Source organism: Mirounga leonina, unplaced genomic scaffold (genome assembly GCF_011800145.1).
Source record: "Mirounga leonina isolate KUSES-001 unplaced genomic scaffold, KU_Mleo_1.0 Mir_53, whole genome shotgun sequence".
Classification (NCBI taxonomy): domain Eukaryota; kingdom Metazoa; phylum Chordata; class Mammalia; order Carnivora; family Phocidae; genus Mirounga; species Mirounga leonina.
This window is the reverse complement of record NW_023270807.1, coordinates 18564566-18580578: the sequence shown is the minus strand read 5'-3', so window position 1 is coordinate 18580578 and position 16013 is coordinate 18564566. Positions and strand designations below refer to the sequence as shown.

Below are 16013 nucleotides of genomic sequence, written 5' to 3'. Positions count from 1 at the left end.
AAAGGATTTTGTCTGGGTTTTCTATTTTGTTAAACTGGTAGGTTTTCTTTCTTTTCTTTCTTCCTTTCCTTTCTTTCTTTCTTTCTTTCTTTCTTTCTTTCTTTCTTTCTTTCTTTCTTTCTTTCTTTCTTTCTTTCTTTTCTTTCTTTCTCTTTCTTCTTTCTTTCTTTCTTCTTTCTTTCTTTCTTTCTTTCTTTCTTTCTTTCTTTCTTTCTTCTTTCTTTCTTTCTTTCTCTCTCTCTCTCTCTCTCTCTCTCTTTCCTTTCCTTCCTTCCTTCCTTTTGGTTAAACTGGTAGGTTTTCTTTCTTTTCTTTCTTTTTTCCTTTCCTTTTCTCTTTCCTTTCCTTTCCTTCCTTCCTTCCCTTAATTGAATTACTTATCACTGGAAGTCTAATAACTTCCTTGAAAGTCAGCTAGGAAAGAGAAGTGAACACAACAGTGTCAATCCTGCTCTTACCAGTTGGGGCTCTACCCACCATTTCATATAAAGAATGGGTTTATAACCTGACACCGTGGAGTAGAGGCAACAGGATCAAAATGGCGGATTTTTAGAGGTTTAAGGGATCTCATCAACCATTTAGTCCAAATTCCTCCTTATGGATGAGAAACTGAGACCCAGAGAGAGGAAATGACCTTCCAAAGAACCTATAACCAGTCAGTGGGAGAACCAGGCTAGAACTCAGGTCTCTTGATGTTTAGTCTGGGGCCTAAAAGTGCTGTGGACATTGTCATAATTCTGCCTAAAAATGAAGTGATTTGGGACAAAATGGACAAAATCATTTTTGTTTCAGAATTATTACAATATTATCTCCATTGTTCCAGCAAGGGAGAACATCTGCTCCTGAGGAAGAGTTCCCAATCTCTTTCATTAATAATTGAACATTTAAATGTTGAAAATGATTTGAGTATAGAGAGAGGACACTAAAATGAGAGAAACAGGTTTAAAACAGAATGCATTTTATTTGAATACCGAATACATTCTGTTGGTACACAGAGAGTGCTGAGAATAGAGTTTTTTTAAAGGGAAAAATAACACTGGCAGCAATAAAATTAAAATGGAAGAACTATAATTTCTAATATCACACAAATGACAAGCAGCTACATCAGCATTTTGTAAAGTTCACTTCTGGCATTCCATTATCTGGGATCTTATAGTTTAATTTAAACATCAGACATGAGTATTTGCAATTGTCAAAAAAAACCCAACTTCACATATATAAAAGTAGACACAGTAAAAGAAAGCGTGTATAATGATTTATTAAGTATCTTTAACAAAATCATTATTTGACAAGTAGAAAACAGTCGAGTTTTTGGTTTAAAAAAAAAATCCCTCAAACTAGTGTTTATTTTGGAGCATTTCTGTTGTTTCTAACGTAAAATAAGACACTTAACATTCCACGTTGAAGCTTATCTTTTAAATACAAAGTGTATGCTCTGCCCGTAGAATCACATGGCTTTAGTCTTCAGTTCCTTTGGATTCTCAAAGCAACAATAAGACAAGTCTCAGAATCATCATGAGGCTGGATTAAAATAAAAGAAAGGCAAAGAGCAGGTCACACTTATGTGGCATAAAACAGAGGTTCGTATATATTCACCTAACCTGTACTGTTACTAAACTTTGGCTTCCAAAATGCTCTCTTCTCCTCGGAACAGGGATGATCTCCATAATTATCTCTGTATTGGAACTTCCCAGACATAGCTGAATTAGCCACTTAAAAATGCTGATTGACTGAACGAGCAAAATCAGAGCTCACGATTCTGAAAATCTGGGGCGAACCTTTGTAAGAGAAAGGTCTGGAAAGGAACACAAACCTTTCATAAGCTAGTAAAGGCAAGTGGCTTGAAAAAAGAAGCAAGGAACAATTCTGGGGTGTTGTTATTACAATCTCAGCTACTTTCCACTGACTGCGGTCTTGTTCTTCTTGACCCATAAACCCTACTTCCGATTTCTTCTATTACCAAGGATCATTTTTAGAACACAGCCATACTGAAAAAGAGTCCTTTGTAATCACATTCCTCCCTGACACCACCGCCCACCCACCAAGTCATAAACATGATACACAGCCACATGAGAAAATTCTAAAGAAAAGTAGGAAGGAGAAACTTACTCATTGCATTATCACCCAGTGATAAACACTATTAAAGTCTGAAGCATATCTTTCCTATCTTGGTTTTTTATACACAAACTTTTGAGATCATACTATATTTGATTATTTATTCTGCTTTTATCTCCCACAGCATCATTAAGATGTTCTAATGCCACTAAATAGTTTTTGAAAATATGTCATTAATTGCTGCTCAATATTTCATTAAGCAGACAAAACACTTACTGAAACATTTGCTTACTAGTGAGTTTTTAGGTTGTTTCTAATTCTTCAGTTCGTCATGTGTCCCATTAGAAATAAAGGTGCAATAAACATCAGTCTTTGTATACATTTCATTATTTCTTTATTCCAAAAAGTAAAAATGTGTAACAAAGGAAGTAAACATGTTTAAGGCTTTCAACATACAAAAAAAAGGCTGCCTCCAGGACGAATTAAAAATGTTACCTATAAATTTGTATGTGGTAATACGCTTAATCTCATGGATAGAATTACTGGGATCAAATTATACTCCACAAAAATGTTCATGGGTACATCAATACCAAAGACTGATTGCAGACCTGATATTTTAAGGGTTTACAGTCATGCTTACTATAATAAAAATTACTTTGACCTTTCCAAGTTAAAACTGACTCTTGCCAAAAAGTCGACACTAAATGATGGTAGAAGAAAGTACAGAAAAATAGTTTTTCTTACCTTAAGCCTGCAACCAGCCCAGCTGGCATGATTTTCTTTGATCTCTTATACCTCACACCCATTATGGTGGCCAGGAAGAAAGCTGTAACTAAAAACCAAACCAATGCATGAACCAGGGTTTCAAACACATTATCAATGCCTGCTTGTGCAAAAAAAAAAAGGACATTGTTTCAGCTTTTTAATATAACGACTACTATGTATAAGTATTAAGTTGCCATCTTCTTTTTTTTTTTTTTAATTTTTTTATTTATTTGCGGGAGAGAGAATGAGAGACAGAGAGCATGAGAGGGGAGTGGGTCAGAGGGAGAAGCAGACTCCCCGCCGAGCAGGGAGCCCGATGCGGGACTCCAGGATCATGACCCGAGTCGAAGGCAGTCGCTTAACCAACTGAGCCACCCAGGCGCCCAAGTTGCCATCTTCTTGAAAAGATAAAGTGCTCTCTTAAAAGACTTCATAAACTAGCTTATTGAAAAGGTCTCTGAGTAAACAAACACGTTAAAAATCCATTCCTGAAATATCTTCAAAAGTCTTTGTCTAACTTAAATTTCTGGTGGTAGAACCTCCTGGAAGACTAGGACTGTGTCTCATTCAACTTTCCTCAGGAACACTAGGCAGTATGTCTGGATCCACAGGAGACACCCAATAAATGCTCATTTAAGTGAAAGTAAAGAAAACAATCAGGATCTTTTAAGTAAGACCTGATGAATAAAGAAATACTAGGAAAAAAGGCTGACTGTTTTTAATGTGCAGCACTGCATTTTGGGAAATGGATGTCTGGAGGCTAAATAATAACAGTCTGGGCAATAACATTAAACTCAGAAGCGTCACACCAGCCTTTTAGGAGCTGAATCAATATGGAGAGAGAGAGACCGTTTTATGTAAGAGATGAGGGTGCTGACGTCACAATTTCAGAATAGCTTTCAAGGAAAAATCACTTGCTGATATAAAGAACAAAATGACTGACAATAAATATATGTGAACTACTTTACTGCATGTGAATAAAAAGCCCAAAATAGTCACATCTTGCTAATACGTTTCTTCTTTTGACACAATTTCATTATTAAAAATTATCCCTAGGGGCGCCTGGGTGGCTCAGTTGGTTAAGTGACTGCCTTCGGCTCAGGTCATGATCCTGGGGTCCCAGAATCGAGTCCCGCATCGGGCTCCCTGCTCAGCAGGGGGTCTGCTTCTTCCTCTGACCCTCCCCCCTCTCATGCTCTCTCTCTCATTCTCTCTCTCTCAAATAAATCTAAAAAAAAAAAACCCAATTATCCCTAGCTTCTATTTCAAACAAGTCAAGAAAAAAAAAAACAAAGAAAACAAAAAGAACAACACTAAGACTCCTTCCCTCCCTCAAAGACCGAACTGATAAAATGTGCCTTCATTTGTAGTTTCTTCCATACCCACCAGGGCACTTTGAATAATAATCAAATTAAATATAGAAACAATTTCCAAACCTTTACTGGCTCTCAAGCTAGACTAAAGAGAGCCAAGCATCCAGGGCCTATAAACACATACAGGTTTCCATTTTTACTGTGGACATTCCCCTACCAAGCCCGACAAGGGAAGAAGCTAAAAAAAGGTCAGCTTTGGCTTTCTAGAGTAAGTCTTAAGGCAAACAGGATCTAAAAGCTGCTTGTGAATTAAATAATGGGAGGCCGTCTCTTGTTAGGTATTTTATTTATTTATTTTTTTAAAGATTTTATTTAATTATTTGACAGAGAGAGACACAGCGAGAGAGGGAACACAAGCAGGGGGGAGTGGGAGAGGGAGAAGCAGGCTTCCCGCCGAGCAGGGAGCCCGATGCGGGGCTCGATCCCAGGACCCTGGGATCCTGACCTGAGCCAAAAGCAGACGCTTAACGACTGAGCCACCCAGGCGCCCCTCTTGTTAGGTATTTTAATAGCAACACAAAAACTAGGCTAATAGGCCTTAGGGGCACTAGCAGAAAGTCTGGGCATAATTCCTTGATTTTTCTAATTTTATTTTATTTTTCTAGTAATAAGTTTCCTAGAAATGTTCTTCTGTGTTTGAAGGCCTGAGAGCAACATCCTTGTTTGCGATTTTGTGTTCAGTCTCGACACATGCATACCCACTTGCCACGTGGCTGCACGTTTTCCAGTATGCCTAGTGTAGGTATCAAAAAAGCCACTCCCAAGGTTCGGCCCTTCTCCATAACTGGACAAAATGTCTTACTTACACAGTGACAGTTTGACATCTCGCTTGTCATTGGAGACACGGTAGGCTCCATAGCCAGCCAAAAATCCAATAAAAAGACCAGCGATCAAAGATGGAACACCGCCTGGAAAAAAAAAATGCACTCAGAAACAGAATCCCCAAATGAAAGGAATTCCTTCCATTCCTTCAAGTATGATACATGCACCTTCAAATGTACATCTACATGGGCACTGTAACTAGATAAAGCCAAATCACGTATCAGCCTCTTCATGGACAGTTTCTAAGATATGACTAATCCCTGCTGAACCCGAAATGCCAGGCAGAGGAACCCTGAATACACAGCAATGCCAGGGTTAGATATGGCTTGAGTGAATAAGAAAGCCTGTCTGGTGGTAGTGGTTTGGACCTTGATTGCATGACCTTGGACAACCAGTTGACTTCTTTACACCTCTCTCTCTCTCTTTTTTTCCTTCTCCTTGCCTCCGTCTTTTTACTCTGAGGTTGTGATAATAAAAATAGGATGCACTGGTATTTAAGCTCACAGAGGTAAAAAGAGAAGTCCTGTGCAAAGCAAGTGATGGCTCTGTCCTGAGTAATTAACAAAGCTTCCAGCTTCCAGATAACAGGACTCAGGGATGAATGGTGACTGTACTGAGAAATGGGAAGAGCCAGGGCACTGATGCAGCCAGCCAGCCAGCCAGCCAGCGCACTCCCGGCCCCCAGCCCATTCATTCACTGCCCCAGGGCACGGTGACGAACACCAAGCACTTCTTGTGCACCGGCAGTGGGCTGCATGCCAGGGACACGGTGCAAAAGACACCCACACACAGTCGGTGCTTCGTGGAGCTCACTCTATTTAGAATCTATCAGCTTGGATTCCCTTGGGTAGGGTCAAGGCATCTCTGTTTTAAATATCTATAGGAAATTCAGATTGTAGCCAGGGTTAAAAACCATTGCAGCAACTCATGCACACGCACAGATAGACACACACACACACACACACACACAGCAGCAGCATCCTGAATGAGAGGCCACACGCAGTGGGTTCTAGTCCATTCTTCCATTTGTTGCCTGCAGGACTTTGGCTAGGGCACTTAGTCTCTCTGAGTTTTGTCGTGTGCAAAACAGAGTTAGTAATACCATCCATGTCAAATATATAAAGGCTTAGAATGTTACAATTGGAGATAATGTTAAATTCTTTTTTTCTTTTAAAGATTTTATTTATTTATTTGACAGAGAGATAGCACAAGTAGGCAGAGAGGCAGGCAGAGGGAGAGGGAGAAGCAGACTCTCCACTGAGCAGGGAGCCCGACGCGGGGCTCGATCCCAGGACCCTGGGATCATGACCTGAGCCGAGGCAGTCACTTAAGGGACTGAGCCATCCAGGCGCCCCAATGTTAAATTCTTCATTGTTCCTCCCTCCCCACAAATCTATTCTGCAAACACGGCAACATGGTCTTTTTAAAAGCATACATCTAGACAGGTCACTCCTGTGGTTTAATTAAAAACCTTCTGTGCTTCCTACTGCACTTAGGGAAAAACCCAAGTCTGCTCGATTATTGGAACCTTGGCCTTCTTTCAGTTCCGTGAATACGTCAAACTCTTTATTATTCATGGTTTCTAGACATGCTGTTCCCGGCTTGGACTGATCTTCCCTGCACTGTTCACCTGGCCAACTGCAGCTCACCTCCAGATCTCTCTGTAAGGGTCAGCTCCTCAGAGATGTCTTCTCTGACCCACCATTCTGAAACAGGGCCCCCATCAGAGCCTCCCACAATTCGCCATCATATATTTGTACACCTGTCCATATATTTACGGTCAGCCCCCTGACTTGCTTTTGAGCACCGTCTCTTTTTGCTCACTGCTGTTTTCCAGGACCTGCCAGGGTGCTGGGTACTTGGCAGCACTCGATAAACATTGACAAAATGCATGCCCAGGCACTCCCTGTTATGGATCATGTTTAAGCAGAAGACAGCAGATTAAGAAAATAGTTAAGGGGATTTAAGCATTTTCTGGAATGCATGACTTAATTAAGGTGTCTTCTCACTTAGAGATCTCTGACTCTTTTCTGTACACCCTGATGATTTCTGCACTGCTAGGATCCTCCCCACCTTAAGTATATGGAGGGAGGGACAGCATCTGCACCTGAGTCTTGGCGAGATCAGACAGCAAACAGTGGGGATGGGCAGGCACACCAGCAGCCCACATGAATGAGAGGTGGGAAGGCTCCCTGGGAGAGCCCATCCTGCGTGAGGAAGGAGCTGGGACCATGGGCTCTACCTCGTAAGAAAGTCATGGCTGGTGGAAGGGAGCCAGATCCTGCAAAAAAACTCAGTCTATGGTGGGGCTACAAAAAAAAAAAAAGAAGCTCCAAGCTCTGACCCCTCCCCCCTTCCTCCAAGTGCCAACGTGGCTGGGGCAGTCTCAAGGAGTTTTCAAAGAAGTTGAAAGGTGCACATGGGGGTGCACCCCTTCCTCAGAGCATGACACCTGCCTGACAAGCTCTCCTGCTCCCCTCCTCTCCCGAGGGGCTGCTATGCCCTGACCTTGAACTGGAGTAGGAAGGTACGAGGTCAGGTTCAGCCCCAGTGCAGAAGAAGGCCAAGTGAGCTTTCTGCCCATCTTTGGCTTTGGGCACTGGCTACCTGGCTCAGAAAAAGCCTCAAAATCATAGTGTCTTATTGGTTATGCACTTTTCTGGGGACCTATGTGGGAGAGGGGTGACCCCAGAACTTGGTGCTCAGCATCCTGCCGCTGTGCTGTCACTCTCCTCTTTCTCTGCTCCCGGCAAGAGAAGAAATCTACCAGCCCCTCACTCTGACCCAACCCATGCCCAGCGCCTGGTCTAGTGTAGGATTCCAATATACTTGTCCTCTTACGAAACACCACTCTGACGTCACATCTTTAACCTACCCAGCACTGTTCTCAGTAACTCTCCCGTGGAAGGGTCTCCTGGCCGAACTATACGGGATTCATGTCTAGGGAAGCTTTAAGTAAAAACAGAAAGAGTTGATTCACTTTACACAACAGCTCTAAGATGCTGGGGCCACAAGCAGCTTAAAACATAATACAGAATACATGGGCGCCTGGGTGGCTCAGTTGGTTAAGCGACTGCCTTCGGCTCAGGTCATGATCCTGGAGTCCTGGGATCGAGTCCCGCATCGGGCTCCCTGCTTGGCAGGGAGTCTGCTTCTCCCTCTGACCCTCCTCCCTCTCCTGCTCTCTGTCTCTCATTCTCTCTCTCTCTCAAATAAATAAATAAAATCTTTAAAAAAAAAAAAAAATTTAAAGATTTTTTTTTTTTTTTTAATTTATTTATCTATTTGACAGAGACAGAGACAGCGAGAGCAGGAACACAAGCAGGGGGAGTGGGAGAGGGAGAAGCAGGCTTCCTGCTGAGCCAGGAGCCCGATGTGGGACTCGATCCCAGGACCCTGGGATCATGACCTGAGCTGAAGGCAGTCGCTTAACCAACTGAGTCACCCAGGCGCCCTAAAAAAAAAAAAATTTTAAAAAAACATAATACAGAATACAAAACTAGAAAAAAGTATTTTGCCCCACTGGCCCACACACTCTCCCACTGGCGGGGAGTAGCAGTAGAAACAAGAATATTAAACCCTTATTCTGGCCAGGCACTATGTGAAATGTGTTACGTGCATTATTTTTATTTAATCCTAACTGATAAATATACAAATGAGGACGTGAAGCCCAGAAGTTAAACCACTCACATGAGTATCTGAGCTAGTAAGGAGAGTGTCATGAGCAGAATTTAGGAAAGCCTGATTCTGTGGCCTGTGCTCTTACCTACATTATACAAGAGGGGGCTTTTTTGGGAACACATGCCCCCAGGGGCTTCCAGGATCACTTAGTTGGGGGCTCCTGTCGGAGGCCAAGGAACCATATTGTGCAGCTGAGCCACATGCACCTGATATCAGGGACCTTACAGAGAATGTGATTGCATTTGTTCCTGAAGAGATCTGGGTTAGAATTGTAAAGTAATCCTTGCCTCTCCTCCCCTCCCCCACCCCCAGCCGCCCCAACACACACACACACACACACACACGCGCGCGCGCACACACACACGCACGCACCCATGAGCGCGCTTCCTTCTTCCCACTCCTCTAACACGCAGGCAAAAAGGTCCAGAGGTGCTTTTTCTGTTCTGTCACAAAAGTTATTTAGACACATCTTTGACAATGAAAAAGTGTTTCAATAACAATCCTATCAGAATTTTAAACTAAGCCCTCTTCAAAGTAGATTATAAAACATCAGTAGTGGTTTATAGGTCTTTGGTGCCATCATTTTTCCACTGAATACATATCGAGGATGCTACACACATTGAGAGAGAACATAAGAGCAACAAACAAAAGTCTAAGTAAATTAGAGGTTCCCAGGAATCTTAGAAAATACTCTATTTTTTTTTAAATTTTTTTTTAAGATTTTATTCATTTGACAGAGAGATATAGCGAGAGAGGGAACACATGCAGGGGGAGTGGGAGAGGGAGAAGCAGGCTTCACACTGAGCAGGGAGCCCGATGTGGGGCTAGATCCCGGGACGCTGGGATCATGACCTGAGCTGAAGGCAGACGCTTAACGACGGAGCCACCCAAGTGCCCCAGAAAATACTCTATTTTAACCTGCCACCCCTCAATCCCTACACAGACCTGTGCTTCTGGCCTTGGACTTCTTAGCAACTGTTTAATAATAACTCTAATAACTATGTAGACCTGGCTTTTTCACTCAAGGTGAAGCCCACCAATGTCACAAATAGAACCTCTCATTTTTTTCCATTTTTTTCTTATCAGCTGGGTTTTTTTTTTTTCTTTCCTCTTTTGGATACAGATGAAGAGACAACCTCAGATAGGATATCTAAGTATTTAACAAATTTTCCTTTGCAAAACACAGTATCAATATAATTCAAGTTTTGATACTAAGAGTATGTAAACAAACAAAAATCCTCACTTGATAATAAGCGAGTAGCCCTGAGGAGGTTAAGTCAATTAATTATGCAATTGATAATGACCCTTGAAGAGAGACCCAGACAGCTGGGTTGGAATGCTCTGCCACACCCAGCCCCCCTGCCCTCTTTGACTCCCTTCCACGCACGACATGCTGGTCCTCAGCCACCTCTAGGACATCTTCAGCTTCTTGTCTTATTTACAAACCCTCAGATAATCTTAGCACAACCACCAATCCCCCATCAAGTCCCTTGGATGAAAAATATGGTTAAGGCTTACCTCTCCGCTTATATCCCAAGATGCTTCCAAATGTCACAAGGGCCGCATAACCGAAACCAATCAGGTCCATTGGCAAGGTTGCAATTCTACTGCTGGGGGAAGGGACAAGTTTTACAAAATTAAAAAACTGGGGGGAGCATAGGTAATATAAAAATGATACGCATTCCACAGAATTACAGAGATTAATTTCTCTAGTCTACAAAAAAAAAGGAAAGCTCAGCCAGAGATATCCATGCTTCATCAATGGTGAATCACTGAAGAATATAATGAAGCCCCTTGCACAAAACTATGTGAGTGATGAGAGCATCCTACGGTGCCTCATAGCAGCAGTTGAGACATAGACCTAGGGCTGAGAAGTTTCATTATAATCCTACCCGGGAATCTAGAAGATGTAGGAGAAAGTGTGCTGGCCACAAGCTGGAGACATGGGCACAGGTCACTAGCTGGCTGTTGGGCTTTGGACCATGCCCCATCCCTGCCGTCAATGCCCCCCAAAATGAGGAGAGTAGATGAGATGAGCCCTTAGGTTCCTTGCAGCTTTTTAATTCTTTTAATTTCGGATTCCCAGTGGCGCTTTTATATCTTACCTCTTTTACTCTATTTCCTCCATGGGGAAAATATCTTTGTATATACAAGGAATAGCATATAAGATTTTGTTGTTGTTGTTGTTGTTTTTATAGATTGCATTTATTTATTTGAGAGAGAGCACAAGCAGGGGGAGGGGCAGAGGCAGAGGGAGAAGCAGGTTCCCCGCTGAGCAGGGAGCCCGACGAGGGACTCGATCCCAGGACTCTGGGATCAGGACCTGAGCCGAAGGCAGACGCTGAACCGAGTGAGCCACCCAGGCGCACCTCACATGAGGTTTCTTTGTAGTTTTACAGTGTTCTCGCTGCACATCTTTTAGGTTAACCTAGTCTTTGATCCTCTGCACAAACTGGTAACAACCTGACCCAGAAGAACAGAAAAGGAGTGTTGAGCTGATCTCAGAGAGGAAGCCAAAAGTTACGGGGGGCGGGGGAGGCGGGGGGAGGGAATCCGAGGCCCAAGAGATGACAGCACTGCTTGGGAGGCACTAGTGAAAAATCCTCAACCTCCAAGGGAAGAAGAATTAAAAGAGGAGAACTCGTCTGTGTCCACAGAGCGGTGCTGCAGGACGGAACCCACAGGAAGGACGTGTGCTCAAAAACCACTGCGGACTGCCAGGTGGATAAACACACAATAATAACGGGATGAGGATGTCTGCGAGCAATTACCATGTGCTAGGCACTCTTCTAAAGCCTTACATTGGCTCGTTTAATTATTACCGCAACCTTCTGAGGTAAGCTCGATCGTTATTACCCCCCGCTTTCCAGATGAAACGACTGAGGCACAGAAAGGGCCAGCAATACCCCCGAGGCCATGCAACAGGACCAAGTTTCAGACTGAGAGAAGTCTCATTCCTAACCACTAGCAGTCATACCTCTGATAACTGAGTCAGCGGTCCGGAAAAAAAATGAATATGCAGATAAAACGAATGCCCTTCAGATTTGTAAAGTTCTGGCTCAGTCCCTTCTGTTGGTCTCACAGCTTCAAGTTGCGACCACACTGCATCTGGTGACTTTCCATCTTCAGCCCTGTCAGCTTCTCGTGGTCCGTCCTACCTACTGCCTTTCCCTAAGAGTTAATCGAATTCCACAATGTAGGCTTGGCTCCAAACCTGATACCACTACTTACTAGCCATGTGACATTGCGCATGTTCCTTAATCTCTCTGCAACCCCGTCTCTCCATCTGTAAAATACGGATAACAGGGGCGCCTGGGTGGCTCAGTTAGTTGAGCGATGGCCTTCGGCTCAGGTCATGATCCTGGAGTCCTGGGATCGAGTCCCTCATCGGGCTCCCTGCTTGGCGGGGAGTCTGCTTCTCCCTCTGACCCTCCTCCCTCTCATGCTCTCTGTCTCTCATTCTCTCTCTCGCAAATAAATAAAATCTTAAAAAAAAAAAAAATACGGATAACAAAATTACCTCGCAGAGCTGTGATGATTAAATGAGGTAATACTGAAAAGTGCTTACAACAGTGCCTGCACATACTGAGCACCCGACAAATACTAGCTGCTTTAATAATGGCTGTTCTTCTCTTGCACCCTTACACCCATTTTTAAGCTTGACATGTGTGAGGCCATAACTATACCAGCTCACTGAGAAAACAATGGAGATGGGGTGACTTTATGACTCAGGCATTTGATGAATCAAACCATAATGTTACAGCTTATGCTCAACTCCACTTAACAACTATTTATTGAACGTCTTCTTTGTGCAAGGCAGTAGGAAGCCACGGAAAGCCCTTGGACTTGGCTCTGGCCTTCCAGCACAGCACAGCAGAGGAGGCAGATGTGTGGTGAGCCCTACGAGGAGATGCATGGGCCCCATATCAAGAGGAGGTGCCTCAGGGGACTTGGGAGCCTAAGGAAGGATTCCTACAGCAAACGGAGTCCCAGCTGGGATCTTGGGGAGAGGAGGAGTAAGCCGAGTGAAGAGGGTGGCAAGGAAGGATGTGCTCTAGGCAGCAGAGAGAATGTGTGCAAAAGCCTCGTGGCATGAGAAAGCATGGCATGTTTTCAAAATGAACAGGAGTGCAGGGGGGCTGGGAAGAGAGGGGGCTGGGGAAAAAGACAGGGCCAGGACGCTTGTGAGTGCTGTAGAGGGAGGCTGGGTTCTGTCTCAAGGGCAGTAGGGATGAACGAAGGGAGTCTCACAACCAGATTTAATTCTAGCAAGTGCTTCCTCGAAGCGGTAGTGGGACATGGGACGAAGTGAAGAGGAGGCTGAGCTAAGCAAGAGATGGTGGTGGCCTGGCCTGGAGCAATGGCAAGGAGGGTGGGTCAGCTCTCAGAGAGGTTTGTGAAGTAGAATCAATAGCCTGGATGTGGGGAGTGCGGGGGAGGGATGAGTCGGAGATGACTCACCTCTAGGTCTCTGGCTTGGACCACTAGGAAGGAGAGGTGGGAGGAAGAGAGGCCTTGATGCTAGTCTCCGAGACAGGGAGCACTGCACCAGCAGTAGGCAAGCGGTGGCAGGAGGAGGGAGGAATCCAGGAATGGTGGGATCTATCTGAGACATAGTCTAAGATGCTGACACAGTGAGGAAGACACCTTTACACACACATCTGAAGCTTATGAGAGATCACTCATCATCAGGTAATAATTTGGGGATCTAATTTTCTCCTTATGCCGACCACCTGATGTAAAAGGCCGATTCTTTTCCCTCCTCTGAGCTCCCAGTCTTCTTCTGACCCTCTCTCAGGGCTGCACCTCCTTCTACCTGGTATAGAGTTACTTAGGTTGAGCTCCCCTCCCTATCTCCCCTCCCAGCCAAGCTCCTCCAGGGCGAAGCTCAAGTTCAGTTCATCTTTATCCTCCCCACATCACCAAGCTCACGGCCACGCACAAGGCAGAGTGTGTAGAAAATACGTGCTGAATGAACCAAAGGAACAACTTCTGCCCAAGGAAGACATTTTGTAACTGACCAACCCCTGAGTCTAGCTCTATTGCCAGGAAACAGCCTGTTCCCTTAATCTCCTTACTGAACGGAGTATTCTAAGGAGGCAAAACACATCTATTCCCAATCCTTGCAAGAAGTTTCTGAGCTCACAGAGAAAATGCAGACAAAAAGCAATCACCCCTCTTGCTCCATTTCCATGGCAGGACCATATGACCAGAACCACAAAGGAAAGCGATGGAAGTGGGAGCCGATGCGCGCCTTGCATCACATGCTCTCATAGCAAACGCTACCTCAGTACTTGGAGAGGCCAGAAAGCATCTTGGGTGCAATGCAGCAAAATGATTTACTGCACCGCGTACGAAACCAGGTGACAGGGCCCTGCCTTGCCCCTGGCCCTCCAAAATTTGGGGAACCCACTAAGAGATCTTCCGTAAGCTACTATATAAAAAGCTACCTACCTTTGCACCCCTTGGGGCTCGAAAGACCATTTTCGAGTGAAGTCTGGGTGGTACTAGGAAGGTTAAAACTGCCAAGCGTTTTTGCCATGGTCCGAGAACCCCATCCCTTCCCCGCCTCTCCCTAGCTCCAGGAAGGTAGGAAGGAGAACAGGTGGGAGACTCAGGGCCGCGGAAGAAGGACATTCGGGGAATTCCCAGGAGGTGGAGAGAAGCGACGCTTGGGAGAAGCGGCCCCCATCCCCTGCAAAATCCTCCCCAGGTCCTCAGCATCTTTGCTCGTATCTGTGCCTTCACAAGAAAATTCAGGAGAGGAAGTTCTCGACTGCGAGGTGTACAGCTCACCTGCAGCCCCGAGCCCTCCCCGCGGCTCAAAGGAGACAAATCGGGAGCCAGCCTCCGGCCAACTTCGTACCTGGTATCGGGAAGCGATCCCGGCGGCCAGCGCCTCCCGATTCTGCGCGGTACTTCGCGGCGCTGGGCGGGGCCTGCCGGTTCCGGGCGGCGCCTTCCCCGCGGCGCACGGCCCGCCCCCCCGCCTCTGCTGGGCGTGTCCCGCACGGGCTCCGGACCCGGAAGCTCCAAACCGCTGGCTCCTTCTGCCGGGCTTTCGGCGCCGGCTCTGCGCCCGGACTGCGGTCCGCTGCCTCCTGCCGGACGGGGCGGGACTGAGAAGCGTCCGCCGAGAGTGGGTCTGGGTGTAGCCGGGACCCCAGAAGGCGGAGTTTTAACCGTGAGCTTCATTCTTCACTCAAGGGACATTTGTGCGACCTCAACAGCAACCCGGGCCTTTTAGATTCTCGCCAGCAGATCACCCCCATTGTCAGTGGGGGGAGCTAAGGTTCAGACAGGTGAACTGATTTACTCGTCCACGGTCTCAGCTCCTAAGTGGGGTACAAAGGATAGAGCCCAAGGTTGTCTGGTTTCAAAGTCGGAGCTCCCTTCATTATATCACACTGGCTAGCAGGTCCTGGAGATGTGGAGGGGAGATCAGGATCCCGGTTTTATACTTCATGCCCAGGATTTGCTGGGCTTAAGTATGTGAGGGGAAAGGTATAGACTGACAGACCTGAAACGCACTTTAAGTCGTGTCTAGTCCCGGGATAATCCGATCCCAGGAATGAACCTTAAGTGGATTTGGAATTGTGCCTCCTGGCAACAACTTAACTCAGGCCAGTTTTGCCTTCTAAACCGCATACTGTTAGCGCCAACCGGACCCTCTTCCTTCTAGGACAAGTCCTTCAGAGATTTGAAGAAGGCGGTCATGTAGGAGTCATCCAGCAGTTCTAGGAGTGTTGCTGGGCTATGAATAATAGCAGAGTTTCTTAATATTAAAGAAAAAAAACCCTAAGAATATACACAAATCTTGTGAAGATTTGTTTGCTGAACCTATTCCTTGTGCATGGAAGTGCTTCAGGGAAGTAACGTGACTATCTCACTTATGTGAAGTCTAAGTTGGTCCCAGGGTGTTGATAGGATTGCTTGCTGAAGGTTCCCAGGAGAGTTGATGGCAGGCACTGGAATGTGGAGTGGGGGAAGTTTGGCTCCAAGCCCCAGCTCTCCTTTCATTTCTTTTTTTCCTAAATTTAAATTCAATTTAATTAACATATAGTGTATTACTAGTTTCAGAGGTAGAATTTAGTGATTCATCAGTTGCATATAACACCTAGTGCTCATTCCATCAAGTGCCCTCCTTAATGCCCATCACCCTGTTACCCCATCCCCCCATCAACCTCCCCTCCAGCAACCCTCAGTTTGTTTCCTAGAGTTAAGAGTTCTCTTATGGTTTGCCTCCTTCTCTGTTTTCGTCTTATTTTATTTTTCCTTCCCTTCCCCTATGTTCATCTGTTTTGTTTCTTAAATTCT

The 16013-nt window shown here is 45.2% G+C and overlaps 1 protein-coding gene across 4 annotated transcripts; it reads right to left on the bottom strand.

Annotated features, from left to right (window-relative positions):
• Positions 1-1238: 1238 nt before the first annotated feature.
• Positions 1239-14640, bottom strand: TMEM14A (transmembrane protein 14A). Of its 4 annotated transcripts, none has more exons than XM_034991294.1 (5): positions 14563-14640; positions 10215-10306; positions 5000-5101; positions 2800-2887; positions 1239-1521 (listed from the first exon to the last, which is right to left on the bottom strand). In XM_034991294.1, exons 2-5 carry the CDS (start codon positions 10282-10284, stop codon positions 1482-1484), a joined length of 300 nt encoding a protein of 99 aa, XP_034847185.1. In that variant the 5' UTR covers positions 10285-10306; positions 14563-14640; the 3' UTR covers positions 1239-1481. The 4 variants fall into 4 exon arrangements, with proteins under 4 accessions (XP_034847185.1, XP_034847188.1, XP_034847186.1 ...); XM_034991297.1 differs by having other exon boundaries at positions 10215-10303; positions 14563-14597; XM_034991295.1 differs by having other exon boundaries at positions 14493-14580.
• Between the last annotated feature and the right edge of the window lie 1373 nt (positions 14641-16013).